The 17,226-nt window shown below is 39.4% G+C and overlaps 1 protein-coding gene across 1 annotated transcript; it reads left to right on the top strand.

The window, feature by feature from the left end:
- Positions 1 to 2,003: 2,003 nt before the first annotated feature.
- On the top strand, positions 2,004 to 4,984 carry LOC113356096. Its single transcript, XM_026599111.1, has 5 exons — positions 2,004 to 2,605; positions 2,659 to 2,892; positions 3,034 to 4,423; positions 4,520 to 4,653; positions 4,759 to 4,984. The coding sequence occupies exons 1-5, from the start codon at positions 2,004 to 2,006 to the stop codon at positions 4,982 to 4,984; spliced, it is 2,586 nt and encodes an 861-aa protein (XP_026454896.1).
- The last annotated feature ends 12,242 nt before the right edge of the window (positions 4,985 to 17,226 follow it).

Genomic DNA, 17,226 nt, shown 5'->3' with positions numbered 1-17,226 from the left:
GGATTTTTTCAAACTTTTAGATTTTTTTCATTCTCGATCACTTTTTGGTGATTCGAGATTGGGGATCTTCCTGATCCGACCTAACCTGTTAAGTTACTGACATATGTTGATCGTCTCAAGGGAAAAAAGGTTTTATCAATAACCATTGTAGATTTATCTACGCTGCCAAACCCCACAACAAAAGAGGGTAAGCCTGTTGTTGTGATTCCGGAGGAGCTGTACTTGGAAGGATGCGCGATTTGGAAGTTTAGCCTAATAGGAAGGCTGGATTTTAAGGATCTTGTTTTTTCTGATGTGAAGAAGAACCTAGTGCTTGAATGTAAGTTGGGTGAAGATCGTGTTCAGATTGTACCGTTAAATAGAGGTTTCTTTATCATCAAGTTACAATCACACGAAGATAAATCTCGGATCTTAGAAGCTGAAAAATGGGTTGTTGCGCAGCAAAAACTAAATCTAATGGAGTGGTACCCTAGTTTCGATCCAAATAAACAGAGAACTTCTCGAGCAACTGTATGGGTTAAATTCCCGGGTTTACCAGTCGAGTTTTGGATTGAAAAACTCTTTTTTCTATGGGAAAAGCTTTCGGTAATCCAGTTGTGGTTGACAAACGAACATTGGCTCATGAATATGGTCATTTTGCATCTATACTTATTGATATAGATTTTGTAGAGCTTGACACAGATGGTATCCATGTTACAGTTGGAGGATTAGAATTTTGGCAACCTTTTGAGATCCTCAAAAGGCCAAAATTTTGCTCAAAATGTAGTATACTTGGTCATTCAGACTCTGAATGTCACAAGAAGCAGAATCCTCAAAACGCTACTAGCTCTAAACTTCTCGTTGTTGTTCCTCCTTAAAATCCCCATCATGGTTCAGACCCTAATGTTGGAAAGGAATGGCATGAATCTAGAAGAAGGAAGAAAGGAAAGAATGCTCCCAACATTCCGTTTGTCCCTGAAGTGCCTACACAAGCTGGGAAAAATTCGTCAGCATCCTCTGAAGTTAATGAAATTGTGAGCATTAGAGACGCTGTTGAGTTGGAACAACAGTTACAAGATGACTTCGCAATCTGAAGCTGCTTTGCGCTTGGCTTCTGCTGAATTTGAGAAAAAAAAGCAGGTCATTTTGTCGCATTCAGTTTTAGTTAGTAACGCAAGGTCGATGAGTACTTCTATCGTGAACACTAAGTCAGATGGGAATATCTAATTGTCTAGAACTAGAATTCCACATTCTGATAGGATGTTAGTTGCATCTTCGTCTACACCTTTGTGTGATGCTCTTGAAGAAAGCTCGGAATACATCTCTCATTATAGGTTTAATATACTTGGTGATAACAGTGGCAAGGATACTACGGTGCTTGCAAAGATTGATGAAGCAGCCAGGCAAGCTAAGCACCGACAATTAATTGCTCTCCAAGCAAAAATAAATTCCTTGAAGGATATGGATTCTCTGTCTGACACTGAGGAGAATTCGTAGTTAGGAATTCGTGCTCGAAGGGGCTCTTCTCCAGGCCTCAAACCCTCTTCAAATTCTACTAAAACAACTAAGCTAAATAAGAATCAAACACCAAAAGTTTAATTATGCGGGTTTTGTTTTGGAATATTAACGGTGTTGCACGTGAAGAAACACACTGTAAGATTAGAGATTTAATAAGGGAATTCAAGCCAGATATTTTCTGTCTTGCTGAACCAAAGGTAGCGTGCTCGTCTAACTTTGGTAGAAGACTTTAGATGGCAGGTTTTTCTCCAGATATTATTCATAATTCTTCTGTTTCCAGTATTGCTAATCTTTGGGTTTGTTTTTTGAATGAAATAAGTCCTTTTGTAGTTAATATGAGTAAGCAACCCATTACTATTGAGGTTGAGGGAGTTCATATCTGTTTTGTGCATGCTACCTATGTTGGGCTATCCTTTTGTGGTCTCTCGTCCGAAGAGAGCTCCTTTTAGAATACAAAAGATGTTTTGCATTCAGATTTCCTTCATATGGTTCAAGACAGTTGGAATATGCCAGTTCATGGATTACCGGACTTTATTTTTCCATTCAAGTTGAAGAGGTTGAAAGGGGTTATGAAGGAATGGAATTTTTTGGTTTTTGGCAACATTCACTCTCGTTTAAAACAAGATCAGTTGAGATTTGAAACTGCTGCGCGCATCTTAGATGAAGATCCAACTGATATTGCTAAACTTAATATTATGAAGGATGCTATGAATACTCTTGGTGAAACCAGGCTTCAGCACGCCACAATGCTTAAGCAAAAGTCTAGAAATCAATGGCTTGTTGAGGGATCAAGCAACTCCAATTTCTTTCACAATAGTATTCGCATCCGAAGGAGTTCAAACACTATTTGCGAGTTAGTGGATAACAATGGTGCTACTATTTCTGATTATGACCAGCTGCATGACCATGTGGTGAATTATTATGAGGAGAAATTTAATGGCCAGGATTTGGATTATGATATGGATTTATTTGATTTTGTTCATGATTCCATTACTGCTGAAGAAAGTCTTTCCATGGACCAAATTCCTTTTCCTGAAGAAATCAAGCAAGCAGTTTTTGATTTAGGAGCTGATAGTGCTGGAATATTATCCAAGATGACTTGGTTAAGGTGGTGATACATTGTTGGGGTACTGGTCATATTCCGAATGGTGTGAATTCTAGCCTTATCATTCTTATGGCCAAGGTAAGAGAGGCTAATAATCTTTGTAATTTTCGTCCGATTGGGCTTAGTAATTTTTTCTTCAAATTTTTTACTAAGATCCTAGCTACTAGACTTGGTAGTGTTTTGGACAAGCTTGTTTCTGAAGAACAGGTGGCGTTTATGAAGGGTCGCGATATCCATGAGAACATTAGTTTGGCTTCTGAGATGGTCAATCAGCTTCATTTAAAACGCAAGTATGGCAACATTGGTCTTAAACTTGATATATCATAAGCTTTTGACACGGTGAGTTGGGAATTTGTGTTAGAAGCTTTTCGTAGATATGGTTTTTTTGATCAGTGGTGTTCTTGGATTTTTAATATCCTTAATTCTGCTAGAATCTCTATTCTTCTGAATGGCAATCCTGAGGGATATTTCAAAATTAATAGAGGTTTACGTCAAGGAGATCCTCTTTCTCCTTTGATTTTTGTGTTGGTTGCAGACGTTCTTAGCATAAATATTACCAAGCTGTTTAGTGAGAATAAAATGACCCCTATGGTTACAAGAGGTAGCATTTCTCCTACTCATCTTTTCTTTGATGATGACATTATGATTTTTTGCAAGGGCAGCCTAAAGAGTCTTCATAACCCGGTGGACTTATTGGGTAAATACCAACGCGCTTCTGGCCAAACTGTGTGTCGTCAACAGAGTAAGATATATTATGGTGGTGGTTCTCTAACTAGAAGAACTTATCTTGATGATTATTTAGGGATGAGTGTTGCTACTTTTCCTGCCCGTTATTTGGGAGTTCAAATTATGCCAGGGTCGGTTAAATATCATCACATTGATAATGTTGCCGAGAATATTAAAGCTCAGTTGGCTGGTTGGAAAGGAAGACATTTATCTTTTAATGACCGTATTGTTTTGGTTAAATCTGTCATTGCCAGTTATTCTATTCACAACATGGTTATCTATCGGTGGCCACGGAAGTTCATTCTTCAATGTGAAAGACCAATTCAGAATTTTATTTGGTCTGGGGATTCAAATGTTAGTCGCGATGTTGTATTTGCTTTCGATAAAATCTGTTGTCCTTTTGAGAAGGGGGGCCTTGGTTTAACTCGTATGGATACTATGAATACAACTATTTTCATGAAACTTTGGTGGAATATTTATACTTCTCATAAGAAATGGGCTGGTTTTCTACGAGCTAAATTCTTTGAGAGAAATGGTTGTATCAAACAATATAGTGTTAAATCTTCTATTCTTCCTGGTATTCGGAAGGTACACCAACTAGTTGATTTTAACACTAAAGTTCAGTTGGGGGATGGTCGTTCTACTTCTCTTTACTATGATGCTTGGCATGGTAATAAATGTGTTGCAGATATTTTAAATGATCATTCACTTGACAGAACTGTTTTGGTTAGCGATGTCCTGGTTGACAATCAATGGGTGATCCATGAAGCCCATTTGAACCTCTTGCTTGTTACGGGTTTATATGTCAATCAGCTTCCAATTATAGTTGGAGGGAATGATATGCGAATCTGGATGCCGGAATACAAAGGGGAGTTCACTGTTAGCTCAGCAAAAAATTTAATTCGGAAGAGATATAATATGCTAGAGGGTGCATCTCTTATTTGGAGAAAAGAGATCCATCCAACTTTAGCTGCTCAAAACTGGAAGTTCATACGTAAAGCTTGCGCGACATATGACCTTATCAGAGACATATTTAAGATTCAGCTAGCAAAAAAATGTTCGCTTTGTGGAACTGCAGAAGAGACTCTGGAGCATGTCCCTTTTCAGTGTTGTTTTGCTGCTCGTGCTTGGAATTGGATTTCGTCCATTTTTGGTATTAATGCTGACTTGAATCTGTTGATTTCTTAAAAGGCTGCTCGGAGTAGGAGTCGAATGATACGTGACCTGTGGCTGCTAGCTAACCTGGTTATCAGATCGGAGCTTTGGTCCGTAAGAAACAAAGTTGTTTTTGAACATAAACAAGCGAACTGGAGTGTTTTCTTCAAGTGAGTTTTGAAGCTAATTCAAGATTATTCGATTCGTCTCAAAGGTCACATGTGAAACTGCTCTAAAGACATTCTTCTGCTGGATTATTTCCGTGTGAAGCATAGGAGTGTGAAGTTTGTTCAGCCGGTGGAATGCTTTTGGCATCCGCCAGACCAAAATGAGTTACAATTGTGCTGCGATGGGGCAGCAAGAGGCAGTCCAGGTATAGCCGGAGCTGGAGTGGTATCTAGGGATGCTAGTTGCAACGTTATTGGTGCTATGTCCATTGGTCTGCGAATAACAACCAACTTCTTAGCTGAATTATATGGAATACTGGTGGGTCTTGAATGAGCTACTAGATGGGGTTTTTGTCGCGTTTGCATCAGATCAGACTCAGCTAGTGTGGTGGAAGCGTTTATAGGTAATAGCTTACCTTGGTTTGCACGACCAAGATGGTTAGCAGGTTTGTCAAAGCTAAGATGCCATTAGATTTATTCACACTTTCCGTGAGGCTAATTTTTCAGTGGATAACATGGCAAAGAGAGGTTGTTTCCTTGATAATAAAGTTGGAGTTCACTTTGATGGAAGGCCTCAATTTTTAATTTCAGTTGAATACTCTAATGTTTCTTACTATATATTCAAATAGTTTATAAGTTTTTGGGAATTTTGCCTCTTTTCTTATAAACATCTCTTGTATATTTGTTATCTATTAATAAAATTTGTGACTTATCAAAAAAAATTTAACTTTGTTTACTAGATTTTTGTTTTAGGTACTCAATCTTTGGCATCGAAGGATTGGAATTACAAGAGGTGTGGAATTCGAACTCGTAAAGGAACGGTACTTCAAGCAAGTAATAAGTTGCAACCAAAACCGTTTATAACAGAGATGTTCGGAGGCACTAATCCACCACAACCACTTGTGGAGAGGAAGTTAGAAGAGTTGACATCTTCATGCCAAGATTCGCAACCACTGTGCATTACAATCACTAACCCAGTGGAGCTGAAGTCGAATCTACTTCATCATCTCCTGAAGTTCAAGGGACATCCTGGTGAAGATCCGAACTGTCATCTTCAAGTATTTCAACACAAGATGACAAGTCTAAGGCAAGGAACCGAAGACATAGATATGGCTATGCTACAAGCTTTTCCATTCTCATTAATAAACTTAGCAGAAGAATGGTTGTATTATCTTCCTTCAGGGAGTGTTACAACATGGACTGAGATGAAAAAGCTATTTCTGGAGAAGTACTTTCCTGCTTCTAAGGCGGCTACTGCTCGTAAAGAGATTAGTGGTATTCTACATATTACTGGAGAATCTCTTTATGAATACTGGGAGAGATACAAGAGGTTGCTGGCGAGTTGCCCTCACTACAATATATCCTCAATATTTTTCATTCAATACTTTTACGAAGGATTACTTCCAGAACAAAGGAATTTGATTGATGCAGCAGCCGGTGGTTCAATCACTGAGAAGACAATCTCGCAAGCAACTAGTCTGATTGAGAGTATGGCCTCAACTGCTCAACAGTTTTATACAAGACATGACTCAAATGTCATAAGGTTTAGCGAGATGGGGGAGTCTCCGAATACAGAGCACCGGTTAAGTACAATTGAGAAGGCGATTCATCGTATAGCTTCTGTAGTAGCTCCACCATATGAAGAAGAGTCCGAGGTTAATGCTTTATTTCTTAATCCAAGGCCAAGGTATGATCCATATTTTAACACTTATAATCCAGGTTGGAAAGATCATCCTAATTTCAGTTATGCAAACAAGCAAGTTGCAGCTCCTAATCCTTATGCGAGGCAAGGTGGTTTTCAACAAAAATTCCAACCATAACCGCAACCACCAGCTCCAAAGGAGGATGCCTCTGAGAAGATGATTACCATGATGCAAGGTCTTTCATCTATATTCCAACAAAGTCAACAGAAAGCCGAACAAAATTAGTTAAAAACTGATAATGCTATTAGAGATCTACAAACTCAAATGGGTCAGTTGGCTACGGATGTGAATCTACTGAAATCACAAGCATCGACAAAGTTGTCATCCCAATATTTTGTGAACCCAAGAGAGCATCTCAATGCAGTGACTTTAAGAAATGGGAAACAAATAGAAGAGGCCAAGCAACAAGAAGTGGTTAATAACGACATCGAAAAGGAAGTAGAGGTGGAAACCGTACCAAAAGAAAATCCAACCTCAACCGGCCAACCTAAGGACACGGTTCCCACCTTTACCACACCACCTCCTTTCCCTAGTCGTTTTGCCAAATCAAAGAAGCAAGCTCAAGATAATGAGATCATGGATATATTTAGCGACATATAAATCAACATTCCATTTATTGAATCCATCAGAACCGTACCCAGGTATGCCAAGGTTTTGAAGGATTTGTGTACAAGGAAAGATAGGTTGATTGCTAATGAAATTACTTAGGTGGGATAAAGTGCTACCGCTATGTTACTAAAAAAGATGCCTGCAAAGTGTGAAGATCCGGGTGGCTTCACAGTGCCAATTACTATTGGTAAACGACGATTCGAGCGTGCTTTGCTTGATTTGGGAGCATCCATAAGTGTTATATCAGCCGATGTTTATGATTATTTGAATATTGGACCTTTAAAAGAGGCAAAGATTACTATTCAATTGGCAAACAAGTCCAATATATATTCTAAGGGAGTCGTGGAGGACGTGTTAGTGCAAGTGAATCAGTTAATCTTTCTGGTTGATTTTTATATTGTGGACATGCAAAATGGAGATAACTGTTCATCTACTTCGTTACTTCTTGGGAGACCGTTTATGAAAACTGTAAAGACGAAGATTGATGTGGACAATGGTACACTCACTATGGAATTTGATAAGGAGATCATTCGCTTCAACATATTTGAGGCCATGTGTTATCCTAGTGATGTGCAGTCCGCTTTCTCTATTGATGTTGTTGATTCGTTAGCAAAACAAATATTTGATTTGAGCAATGAAGATGAACTTGGAGTTGTGTTGCGAAATAGCATTGATTTGGACGTTCATGGGAAATCGAATTTGGACGTCGACTTAGTCAAAGATCTAGTGGAGATGTGTGGTGCTTTAACAACATTACAAGAAGCTCGAACGGGTAATATCTCTTATATTTCTTTACCTGTAACTAATGAGGTTCCTTTACCTTATGTTGTGCAGGCACCTAAACTAGAATTGAAGCCTCTTCCCGATCACTTAAAGTATGCATATTTGGGTGATAAAGAGGAGCTTCCGGTGATTATTGCAAAGAATCTCACTGCCATACAAGAAGAACGTCTACTTAGGGTTCTGAAGGAGCACAAAACGGCCATTGGTTGGACTATTGCTGACATTAAAGGCATTAGTCCATCAGTGTGCATGCATAGAATCCTTATGGAAGATGATAGCAAGCCGGTACATGATGCTCAGCGTAGGCTTAATCCCCCAATGATGGAGGTCGTGAAAAAAGAAATCCTCAAATTTCTAAGTGTGGGGGTAATTTAACCAATTTTTGACAGCAAATGGGTTAGTCCGGTACAAGTGGTGCCTAAGAAATCGGGTGTCACTGTTGTTAGAAATCAAGATGATGAACTTGTTCCTACAAGAGTTCAAACATGATGGAGAGTGTGCATAGACTACCGAAAGCTTAATGCCGCAACAAGAAAGGATCACTTTTCTTTGCCTTTCATTGATCAAATGCTAGAAAGGTAGCGGGACATTCACATTATTGCTTTTTGGACGGTTATTCGGGGTACAATCAGATTTTTATTGCACCAGAGGATCAAGAGAAGACCATTTTTACTTGTCCTTTTCTTACGTTTGCCTATAGACGGATGTCGTTTGGTCTTTGCAATGCGCCTGCCACTTTTCAGAGATGTATGGTTAGTATATTTTCTGACTACGTGGAAAGCATTATTGAGGTATTTATGGACGATTTTAGTGTTTATGGCAATTCATTTGATATTTGCTTACAAAATCTTGAACTTGTGCTAAAAAGATGCATAGACACTAATCTTGTTCTAAATTGGGAGAAATGCCATTTTATGGTAAACCATGGTATAGTGCTAGGTCACATCGTTTCCTCTCAAGGGCTCGAAGTTGACAAAGCAAAGATAGACTTAATAAGGAATTTACAATACCCCACTTCGGTGAGGGAGATTCGCTCGTTTCTTGGTCATGCAGGTTTTTACAGGCGGTTTATCAAAGATTTCTCCAAAATCTCAATGCCGATGTGCAAATTGTTGCAAAAAGAGGTTGTTTTTGACTTCAACAAGGAGTGTAAAGAAGCCTTTGACAAATTAAAAGAATTTTTGACAACTACGCCGATTATCAAGTCACCGGATTGGAGTTTTCCATTTGAATTAATGTGTGATGCAAGTGACTACGCAGTTGGAGTTGTTTTGGGTCAAAGAGTGGACAAGCTGTCCCATGTGATTTATTATGCATCTAGGACCCTAAACGATGCACAAATTAATTATTCTACCACCGAGAAAGAGTTGTTGGCTATAGTGTTTTCACTAGAAAAGTTTAGATCATACTTGGTGGGTGCAAAAGTGGTTGTGTATTCCGATCATGCAGCACTTAGGTACCTACTTAAGAAGAAAGAAGCTAAGCCAAGACTTATACGGTGGATATTGTTATTGCAAGAGTTTGATTATGAAATCAAAGATAAGACAGGTGTTGAAAATACTGTTGTGGATCATCTTAGTAGACTTGTTGTTTCCGAAGAAGAACTTCCTTTACAAAATCGTTTTCCAGACGAACAACTTTTCTCAATTGAAGATTCAACACCTTGGTACGCGAACATAGTGAACTACTTGGTTACAAGGCAAGTATCAAGTACAATGTCTAATTTTCAAAATCTTAAGATTAAGAAGATAGCCAAGCAGTATGTGTGGGACGAGCCCTACTTGTGGAAATATTGTTCCGATCAAATAATCCGCAGGTGCCTACCTAACTCTGAATTCCAATCCATCCTTAATTTTTGACATACTTATGCATGTGGTGGTCATTTTGGTTCTAAACATACCGCTCTCAAATTCCTTGAGAGTGGATTTTATTGGCCCACTTTATTTGAGGATGCATATATTTTTTGTAAATCTTGTGATAGACGTCAATGAACTGGCAATCTAGGTGCTCGAAATCAAATGCCACTCACACCAATTCTTTCCGTGGAAGTATTTGATGTGCGGGGAATTGATTTTATGGGTCCTTTTGTCAATTCGAATGGAAAATTTCATATACTTCTTGTTTTGGATTATGTTTCAAAATGGGTGGAAGCTAAAGCAACCCCTACTAATGATTCTCAAGTTATTTGTGAGTTTGTGAAGGAATATATTTTTACTAGACATGGTACACCAAGAGTGGTTATCAGTGATGGAGGTTCGCACTTCAAGAAATCCTTTCATGCTATTCTCAAGAAGTACAACATAAATCACAAGGTCGGTACGCCGTATCACCCAAAAACTAGTGGGCAAGCTGAAATTTCAAATCGTGAGATCAAATCCATCTTGGAGAAAACCGTTAACACAACACGGAAAGATTGGAGTTATAGACTCAACGATGCACTTTGGGCGTATAGAACGGCGTATAAAACACCGATTGGTATGTCTCCATATCGGTTGGTATATGGAAAAGCTTGTCATCTTCCGGTTGAACTTGAACATAAGGCTTATTGGGCGATAAAGATGTGCAAGATGGATTATGACAATGCGGGGAAACATAGAAAGTTACAACTTAATGAGCTAGAGGAGATGCATAATGATGCTTACGAGAGTGCTCGAATTTACAAGGAGAAGACTAAACTTTTCCATGACAAGATGATTTATAGAAAGAGTTTTTTTGTGGGCCAAAAAGTCCTTCTATTTAACTCTCGTCTTAAGTTGTTTCCCGGTAAGCTAAGGTCACATTGGAGTGGACCTTTTGTTGTTACTAATGTTTTTCCTTATGGTGCAGTTGAAGTTACTAGTCTCACGAAAGGGACGATATTCAAAGTAAACGGCCATAGATTAAAGCCATATTACGAAAACTTCCCTGCGGAGAATTTGGACGTGATTGAGCTTCGTGATTTACTCCCTCAGGAGGAGTAGTTTGGAGAATGCCAAGTCGGGCTGAGGACGTAAAACTAAGCGCTAAATGGGAGGCAACCCATAGGTTTGTATCTTAATCCCTTTTATTTATTTATTATTTTTATTTTTATTGTTTTCATATCATATTTGCATCCCCATGTTTAATTTCATTGAGTCCGGAATCTATTTTAGGAGAAAATTATAACGAATACCTTTTTGTCAGAAAAATTCAGACTGCGCGTAGTTCAGTCCAGAGACCATATCTGTCAGACCGTTTATCGAAACAGTGTGACCTTTTGACACTTTGTATAAAACATATATATGAACAACTTTTGTGAAATGGAGGTTTTCCAAATTCCTTACCAATTTGTACAGTTTTTGCGTTTTTTCTGCTATTGTGTCAGATTTCAGAATTTTCGATTTTACACATTGAGGACAATGTGAAGTTTAAGTGTGGGGGAGTCTTTTGCATATAGAGTTTTTAGCCTTTTTGAGTCAAAATTTTCAAATTTTTTATATATATTTGAATAAAACCTCCAACTTGTAGAGATTTTAGAGTCACTAGCATACTTCTAGGTATGTTTACATAGAGAATTCTGACCGACATAACTGAACTTAGAAGTGTTAGGGAACTACGTTGGATTTCTTGCTTGTTAGAGTGTTAAATAATGGATTTAATCATGCTGGTGATGCAAATTAGGAGCAGGGAGAAATGCATTATTAGATTTGATGATCAATCATTAGTGGAGACTACCTATTTTCATATCAACTGAGGCACCAGACCAAATTTTATTTGTAACTGACTAAAGAGCTTTTTTTTGGGTGTGTGTCACCGTACGTTAATTCCGGTAGAATGGTGATCTACCCAACCTCCCACCAATAGAAGCACTACTCTTCGATCTCTTGAGTGATAATTTTGTCAATCATGAGGGTGACGTCTATAAATGAAAACCACCTTCTTGTAGTTTGATTTGCAGTTAGCACCATTCTCTGTCTCGCCAAACAACAGGTCCATAGAAACACCATCATCATCAACAAGCGGAGCGACATCAAAATCTACAAGGAAAGTTTAAGACGTTTGAGGTTTACAAGCAACAATACAAGGAAGAACAAATTTCATATTGTAGATGGTGGATTTTCGACAAGGGCTAAAATCGTAAACTCATAATTATACGAAGCTCTGATTCAGCAATCAGACGTGAGTATCGAGACAAGGGTCTCTCATCGAATTCTCTCTCTCAGAGTACATGTAGATATGTAGTCTCACGACTGGACAACGGCATATCTCATGAATACTGAATACTTTCAGTGATTATTTCTATATAGCATCACGAGATGGACGGCTCCTAGATAGCTTGCTCTGCTAGTATAGATCGATAGCGTCTTCAGGAACAAACAACAAGTTTACCCTGACTATATAAAGGATATGACTTACCGGCAAGCTCATATCGGGATAATTAATGCTCCTAGACAGCTTTCTTTGCTAGTATAGAGCCACAAAGTTAATTATTCCTAATTACAATTGCTCCTATTCCATGGCCGAATCCACGACTGGTCCCATGGAATGGCAATAACGATTGTTCTGATTCTATGATTGAATCCACGACTTGATCTCATAGAATAGCAATAACTATATTATCTCATTACTCCGATTACATGATCGAATCCACAACCGGTCTCATAAATGGTAATAGATAAATCTTAATTACTCCGATTCTATGGTCGAATCTACGATCCCATGGAATGGTACTGCTCACTTTATTATGAATTCGTAGTCGAATCCTCAGCTGATCCTATGAATTAATAATAAACATCTTATTACTCAGTTTTGTGAATTATTCTCCACTGAATTCCATAATTAGTAATAAATAATCAACAACCGGGCGTCTGGGCTACCTCTAAGTAAGCCCCGATTCAAATGGTGAAGGTGTATTCAACAACGATACACTAACAGTCACCACACGAACGAGTATTTCAAAATACAACGAAACGATGAACCTATGCAAAATAGGGAAGAAAATAATAAATAATTAAAAATATTGACCAGGGTACTGGGAGCACGGACACACGACCGATCGACCGTGTCGTGGTCAATCCCACACCAGTTTTATATATTTAATGCACTTTTATTATTTTCCATGATTTGATGAAAATTCTCTCATTTTATCAAATCTCCTTCGTCTCAAGGAAACTCCTCGGTTTCATGGTACTTCCATAAATCCATAAAAAACAATACAAAATTAAGGAAAGGAGTGTGGGGCGTGACCATTGGCCAACCAGCCATGCCTTGGTCCCAACCGGACCCACACCCCATGGTTCCTTATTATTTTATTATTATTTCTCTAATTTCATGAAAAAACTCCTTGATTTCATGGTATTTTGCACAAATCATCAAATAATAATAATAAAATAGAATAAATTATGAAAACTTGTGGGACCAGGCCTTGGCCAGCCGGCCATGCCCTAGCCGGTCCCACACGCCCCTTTGTTTTATTATTTTACTATAAGTTTTCCTTGAATTCATCAAATTCCTTGATTTCATGGTATTTCTCTCAAATTAGGAAAAATTCCCTCAAATCATCAAAAATACCTAAGAAATATTAAAAAATTATGAAAAACTCGTGGGACCGGTCCATAGCCGCCCGGCCATGCCTCCATGGTCCCACACACCCTTGTTTTTATTATTTTAATATTTTTTGCTTCCCTGAACTCATGAAAACTCCTTCAATTCATGGAAACTCCCTAAAGTCATCAAATTTCTCAAAATTCATGAATTTTTCATAAAATCATCAAAATATTATAAAACTAAGGAAAAGGCACCACGGGACCGTGGCCACGACCGACTGACCATATCTTGACCACGGCGGTCCCACGCCTCCTCATTCCTTATTTTATAATTATTTTTCATCATCTCATGGTGTTTTCCTTAGTTTCGTCGAAACCCTAATTTTGGCATATTTTCTCGAATGGATGCTCAATTGCACGCCAGAAAATATCAAAATTCTCAGGACTGAGACGCGGACGCCTTGGGGACACGAGCATGCTATCTTGACCGACCAAGATTGACTCTTTGGCTTACAGAAGCCGGTCCCATCAAGTTTCACAGTTTTGACCTAATTTGCACAATTGCACGTATTAGGTCCAAGACTCTTCAAAACACTTTGGATTTTCATGAAGCGATCATCAGGGGGTCATGTGACTACCCAGGGCCGGTTTCATGACCCTATGGTCGGTCCCTCACTCTGTCATAATTAATTAGGTTTTCTCACCTAAGGCTCAGACGAGCATTTTTGAATAAATGATTAAACCAGCATTTAATCATTCTTTCACCAACAAATCGTCAACTCTTCAGGAGTTCTTTGTATTTGCTCACGTGAGAATATGGACACTATATAATCCACGGTCCCATGTAGTCGCTCCCTCCTTCGTCCCATGGTTAAACTTCTGACGAACCATGAATTGATCATCAATTGATCAAATTAGGGTTTCTGAATCCAAGGATCATCACTCCAGATTCCAACCTTAATAATTTTACGACGGCCTCATGGTCATTAATCTACAATTATGCTCGGCTCGACGACCAGTATTCTAATTAATATTTTTGGTACCCTGCCAATAATCCATCAGATGAGCAACACATGCTCAGACGATCAAATATGCAACAATTCATCACATGAGCAACACTTGCTCAGATGATAAATATTTGCTCGAACCAAGGAATATTGGTTCACCAATCAATATTCAACGATCCATCGAATGAGCAATACTTGCTCACTTCATCGTAAGAACTATACCTCTGTCTCATGACATGTTCAACTCGTGAGTTTTAGAACATCATGTTTAACTCAGCAACTACATGGACTCATCGTCCCATCAAACCACGAAGTCATCAATTGACTAACATACCACGAGACGTCAATCGTGTCACTTTGGGGGGATATCACTTAGGGTTTTGGTCTGGCGGTCTACGGCACGTGTGTTCAAATACACGATGGAATGTGAAAAAGTCGTGCAATCAGTTGAAGGAATTTACGAGGTAGTGGGTGGAAAATCGACCAAGTCTCCACACGTTGAGTAACTGGTTTCAAACACGATATCCACTTCCCCACTCTTCGATTCCATCAACTGTCACACTTCATGGAATCATGGTGTCTAAAATTCCAGCAATATAAATAAGTCTCTGAATCATGATTGAATCAGCATCAACGGTATCATCAATCTCACGTCTCGTCGACAACACGAGATCATCAACTTATCAATTGAGCAACTACTCTCAATTGAGCAATTTCAATCATTCAGAGCTTATCATATTCGGAATTCACACACCCACAATCTTTGATTACCATTGATTCCACACATTTCCCAGCTTCCCTCCTACAGATCAACCCATCCTCTCTTGTGACCGAATTTACTCTGGAACGGTCATTGTCTTGATTTAGGCCGGAGTACTACAGATTGATCTCTCAAATCTAAAGCACCCCCTTTGTAGCGGTGCATCTGTGTGAGGTTTAACATTTCGCTCGGTTCAAGGAGTCTCCTCCGTACGGTCGTCTCCTCAATTCCTTAAAAACCAGCAAATCTTTTTTCCCCATCTACAGATTGGCGACCACAGTGGGAGATCATTCTCTCGGTTACAATCTCATAATTTCACAAGATGGTTGATCTCAGGTCAGGTTCAGTTATGAATCCTAACACAAACCGTGCTAGCACTAGCAACAACAACAATCAGAATATCCCGGAGACAATTCCGACCTCCAACACTGATGGTGGTGACATTAATCCTCCTCACGTCGAAGGTCATCCACTGTCCGGACGACACCCTGTAGAAGTCATAGGAGATCCACCACCTACCATTGTTGATCTTATCAAAGCGCAGGAGACTCTTGCAAAGAATCAGACTGACATGGCTGCTACACAGAAGGAGCTGTGTAATTATCTCAAAATTCTTACTGACAAGATGTCAGAGAAAACTCAAGAGAAGGTAAAGGAGAAGGAGAAATCCTCAGACGACGATCCTGAAGTAATTCCAATCCATACAATAGAAGACGACGAAGTCCGCAAAACTGCTACAGACAACTCATCAGCGAAGGGATCATCGAATTTCATCACTCGCGAGGATATGGAGCACCTCTTGGAGAACCGTGGAAAAGACAAAACATCGCATGTCCATCGTCATCAACCTCCTTATCCTGCCGATACACAGAGGATTCCACTCCCCAAAGGTTACGTTTCTCCAACCTTCACCTTATATGATGGTACTGGAAATGCTCAGGAACATGTATGTCGTTTTCTCGAAGCCCTGGGAGAACATGAACATAATCATGTCGTTCGTCCCAAGGAATTCTCAAAGTCTCTGAAAGGAAGAGCATACACCTGGTATAACAACATCGCACCAGGGACTACCAAAAATTCGGGAGAAATGATTAATGCCTTCTACAGGAAGTACTTCTTTGTGTCAGAGCAAGTCACTCTCTCTGACCTGGGAAGAATGTTTCAGAGGGTCAGTGAAAACCCCAATGACTACGTGAAAAGATTCAGAGTCCAAGCCTTGGATTGTCATGATACAAATGTCACGGAGCAACAACTAGTAGATTTGTGCATCAATGGCATGCTCCCGGTTTACAGAGCTCTACTGGAAAATCTTCGATTCCAGACTTTCTCAGAGCTTCACGAAGCCTCGAAGAGATCGTCAACTACTGCGCCCGCTTTACTAGAAAGAACAAAAGCTACAAATGAAGGAATTGCGAGACACTCGAGGAAGCGGACGTATGATCAAGAAGCAGTAAAACCTCCAGCCTTCCACAAACAATGTTGCATAAGGGAGCAAACGGAAAGCCAAACCGCCGCGCAAGCATACCTCAGCTCCTTCAAAAGCACAAAGGAAGGATAAGAAAAATGCACAAGCCTCTGACCAACGCACAAGAATTCCTGATCAAGAAGCACCTGACTTTCCTTTTTCCATTAAAGAGGTGACTTCCACAGGTTCGTCAATCATCCCACAAGCGACTGCCGAGTTTTAAAGCACATTTTCAAAGAGAAGGTTGATCCACAATAGCTTCAACTGGGGACTGAAGGAGTACACAAGAATCCTCTCCTAGTCAGAATCTTTACACTCTCTGAACAACTTATCAAAGCGGCAGTTTAATCCTTGGTCGAACGTGAATTGCGTTATCTGTCGAAGGCACAAAGGAGAGACATGTTCACAGTACTGAACTACATCGTGTCAAGAAGTCCATTCCGGAAATATTTCTTGAGTCTCCAGCCACAGACCAAGAGATGTACGACTGGGGACCTCTTACCACAATCAATCTCTGAAGAAACGAATTTGGAAGAACGTTGATCGATGCTGACACCGCCATCAACAACATTCCACTGAAAACCATCGGATCCACATGCATCACTCGAACATGAAGGAAGATCCAGGACATGACATGTCCTTCAGAAGAACGTGGATCCATGCTGAAAAGATGGGTACCTACAAAGCGCTTCTGGTTACACATCTCTCCAACGAAGAAATTTCTGATCCAGAAGATTTTACGGAC

This window comes from Papaver somniferum, chromosome 1 (assembly GCF_003573695.1).
Source record: "Papaver somniferum cultivar HN1 chromosome 1, ASM357369v1, whole genome shotgun sequence".
NCBI classification, from domain to species: Eukaryota; Viridiplantae; Streptophyta; class Magnoliopsida; order Ranunculales; family Papaveraceae; genus Papaver; species Papaver somniferum.
The sequence above is the reverse complement of the archived record's forward strand: the minus strand, read 5'-3'. Positions and strand labels throughout refer to the sequence as shown.

What these genes read in the sequence shown, in the direction of transcription:
- LOC113356096 (XM_026599111.1), top strand. Translation starts at nt 2,004, where the DNA reads ATGCCAGTTCATGGATTACCGGACTTTATTTTTCCATTCAAGTTGAAG. An exon ending in TCCAAGATGACTTGGTTAAG is followed by an intron (nt 2,606 to 2,658) that starts GTGGTGATACAT and finishes TGTGAATTCTAG; the next exon opens with CCTTATCATTCTTATGGCCA. An exon ending in CAGAAGAGACTCTGGAGCAT is followed by an intron (nt 4,424 to 4,519) that starts GTCCCTTTTCAG and finishes ATTTCTTAAAAG; the next exon opens with GCTGCTCGGAGTAGGAGTCG.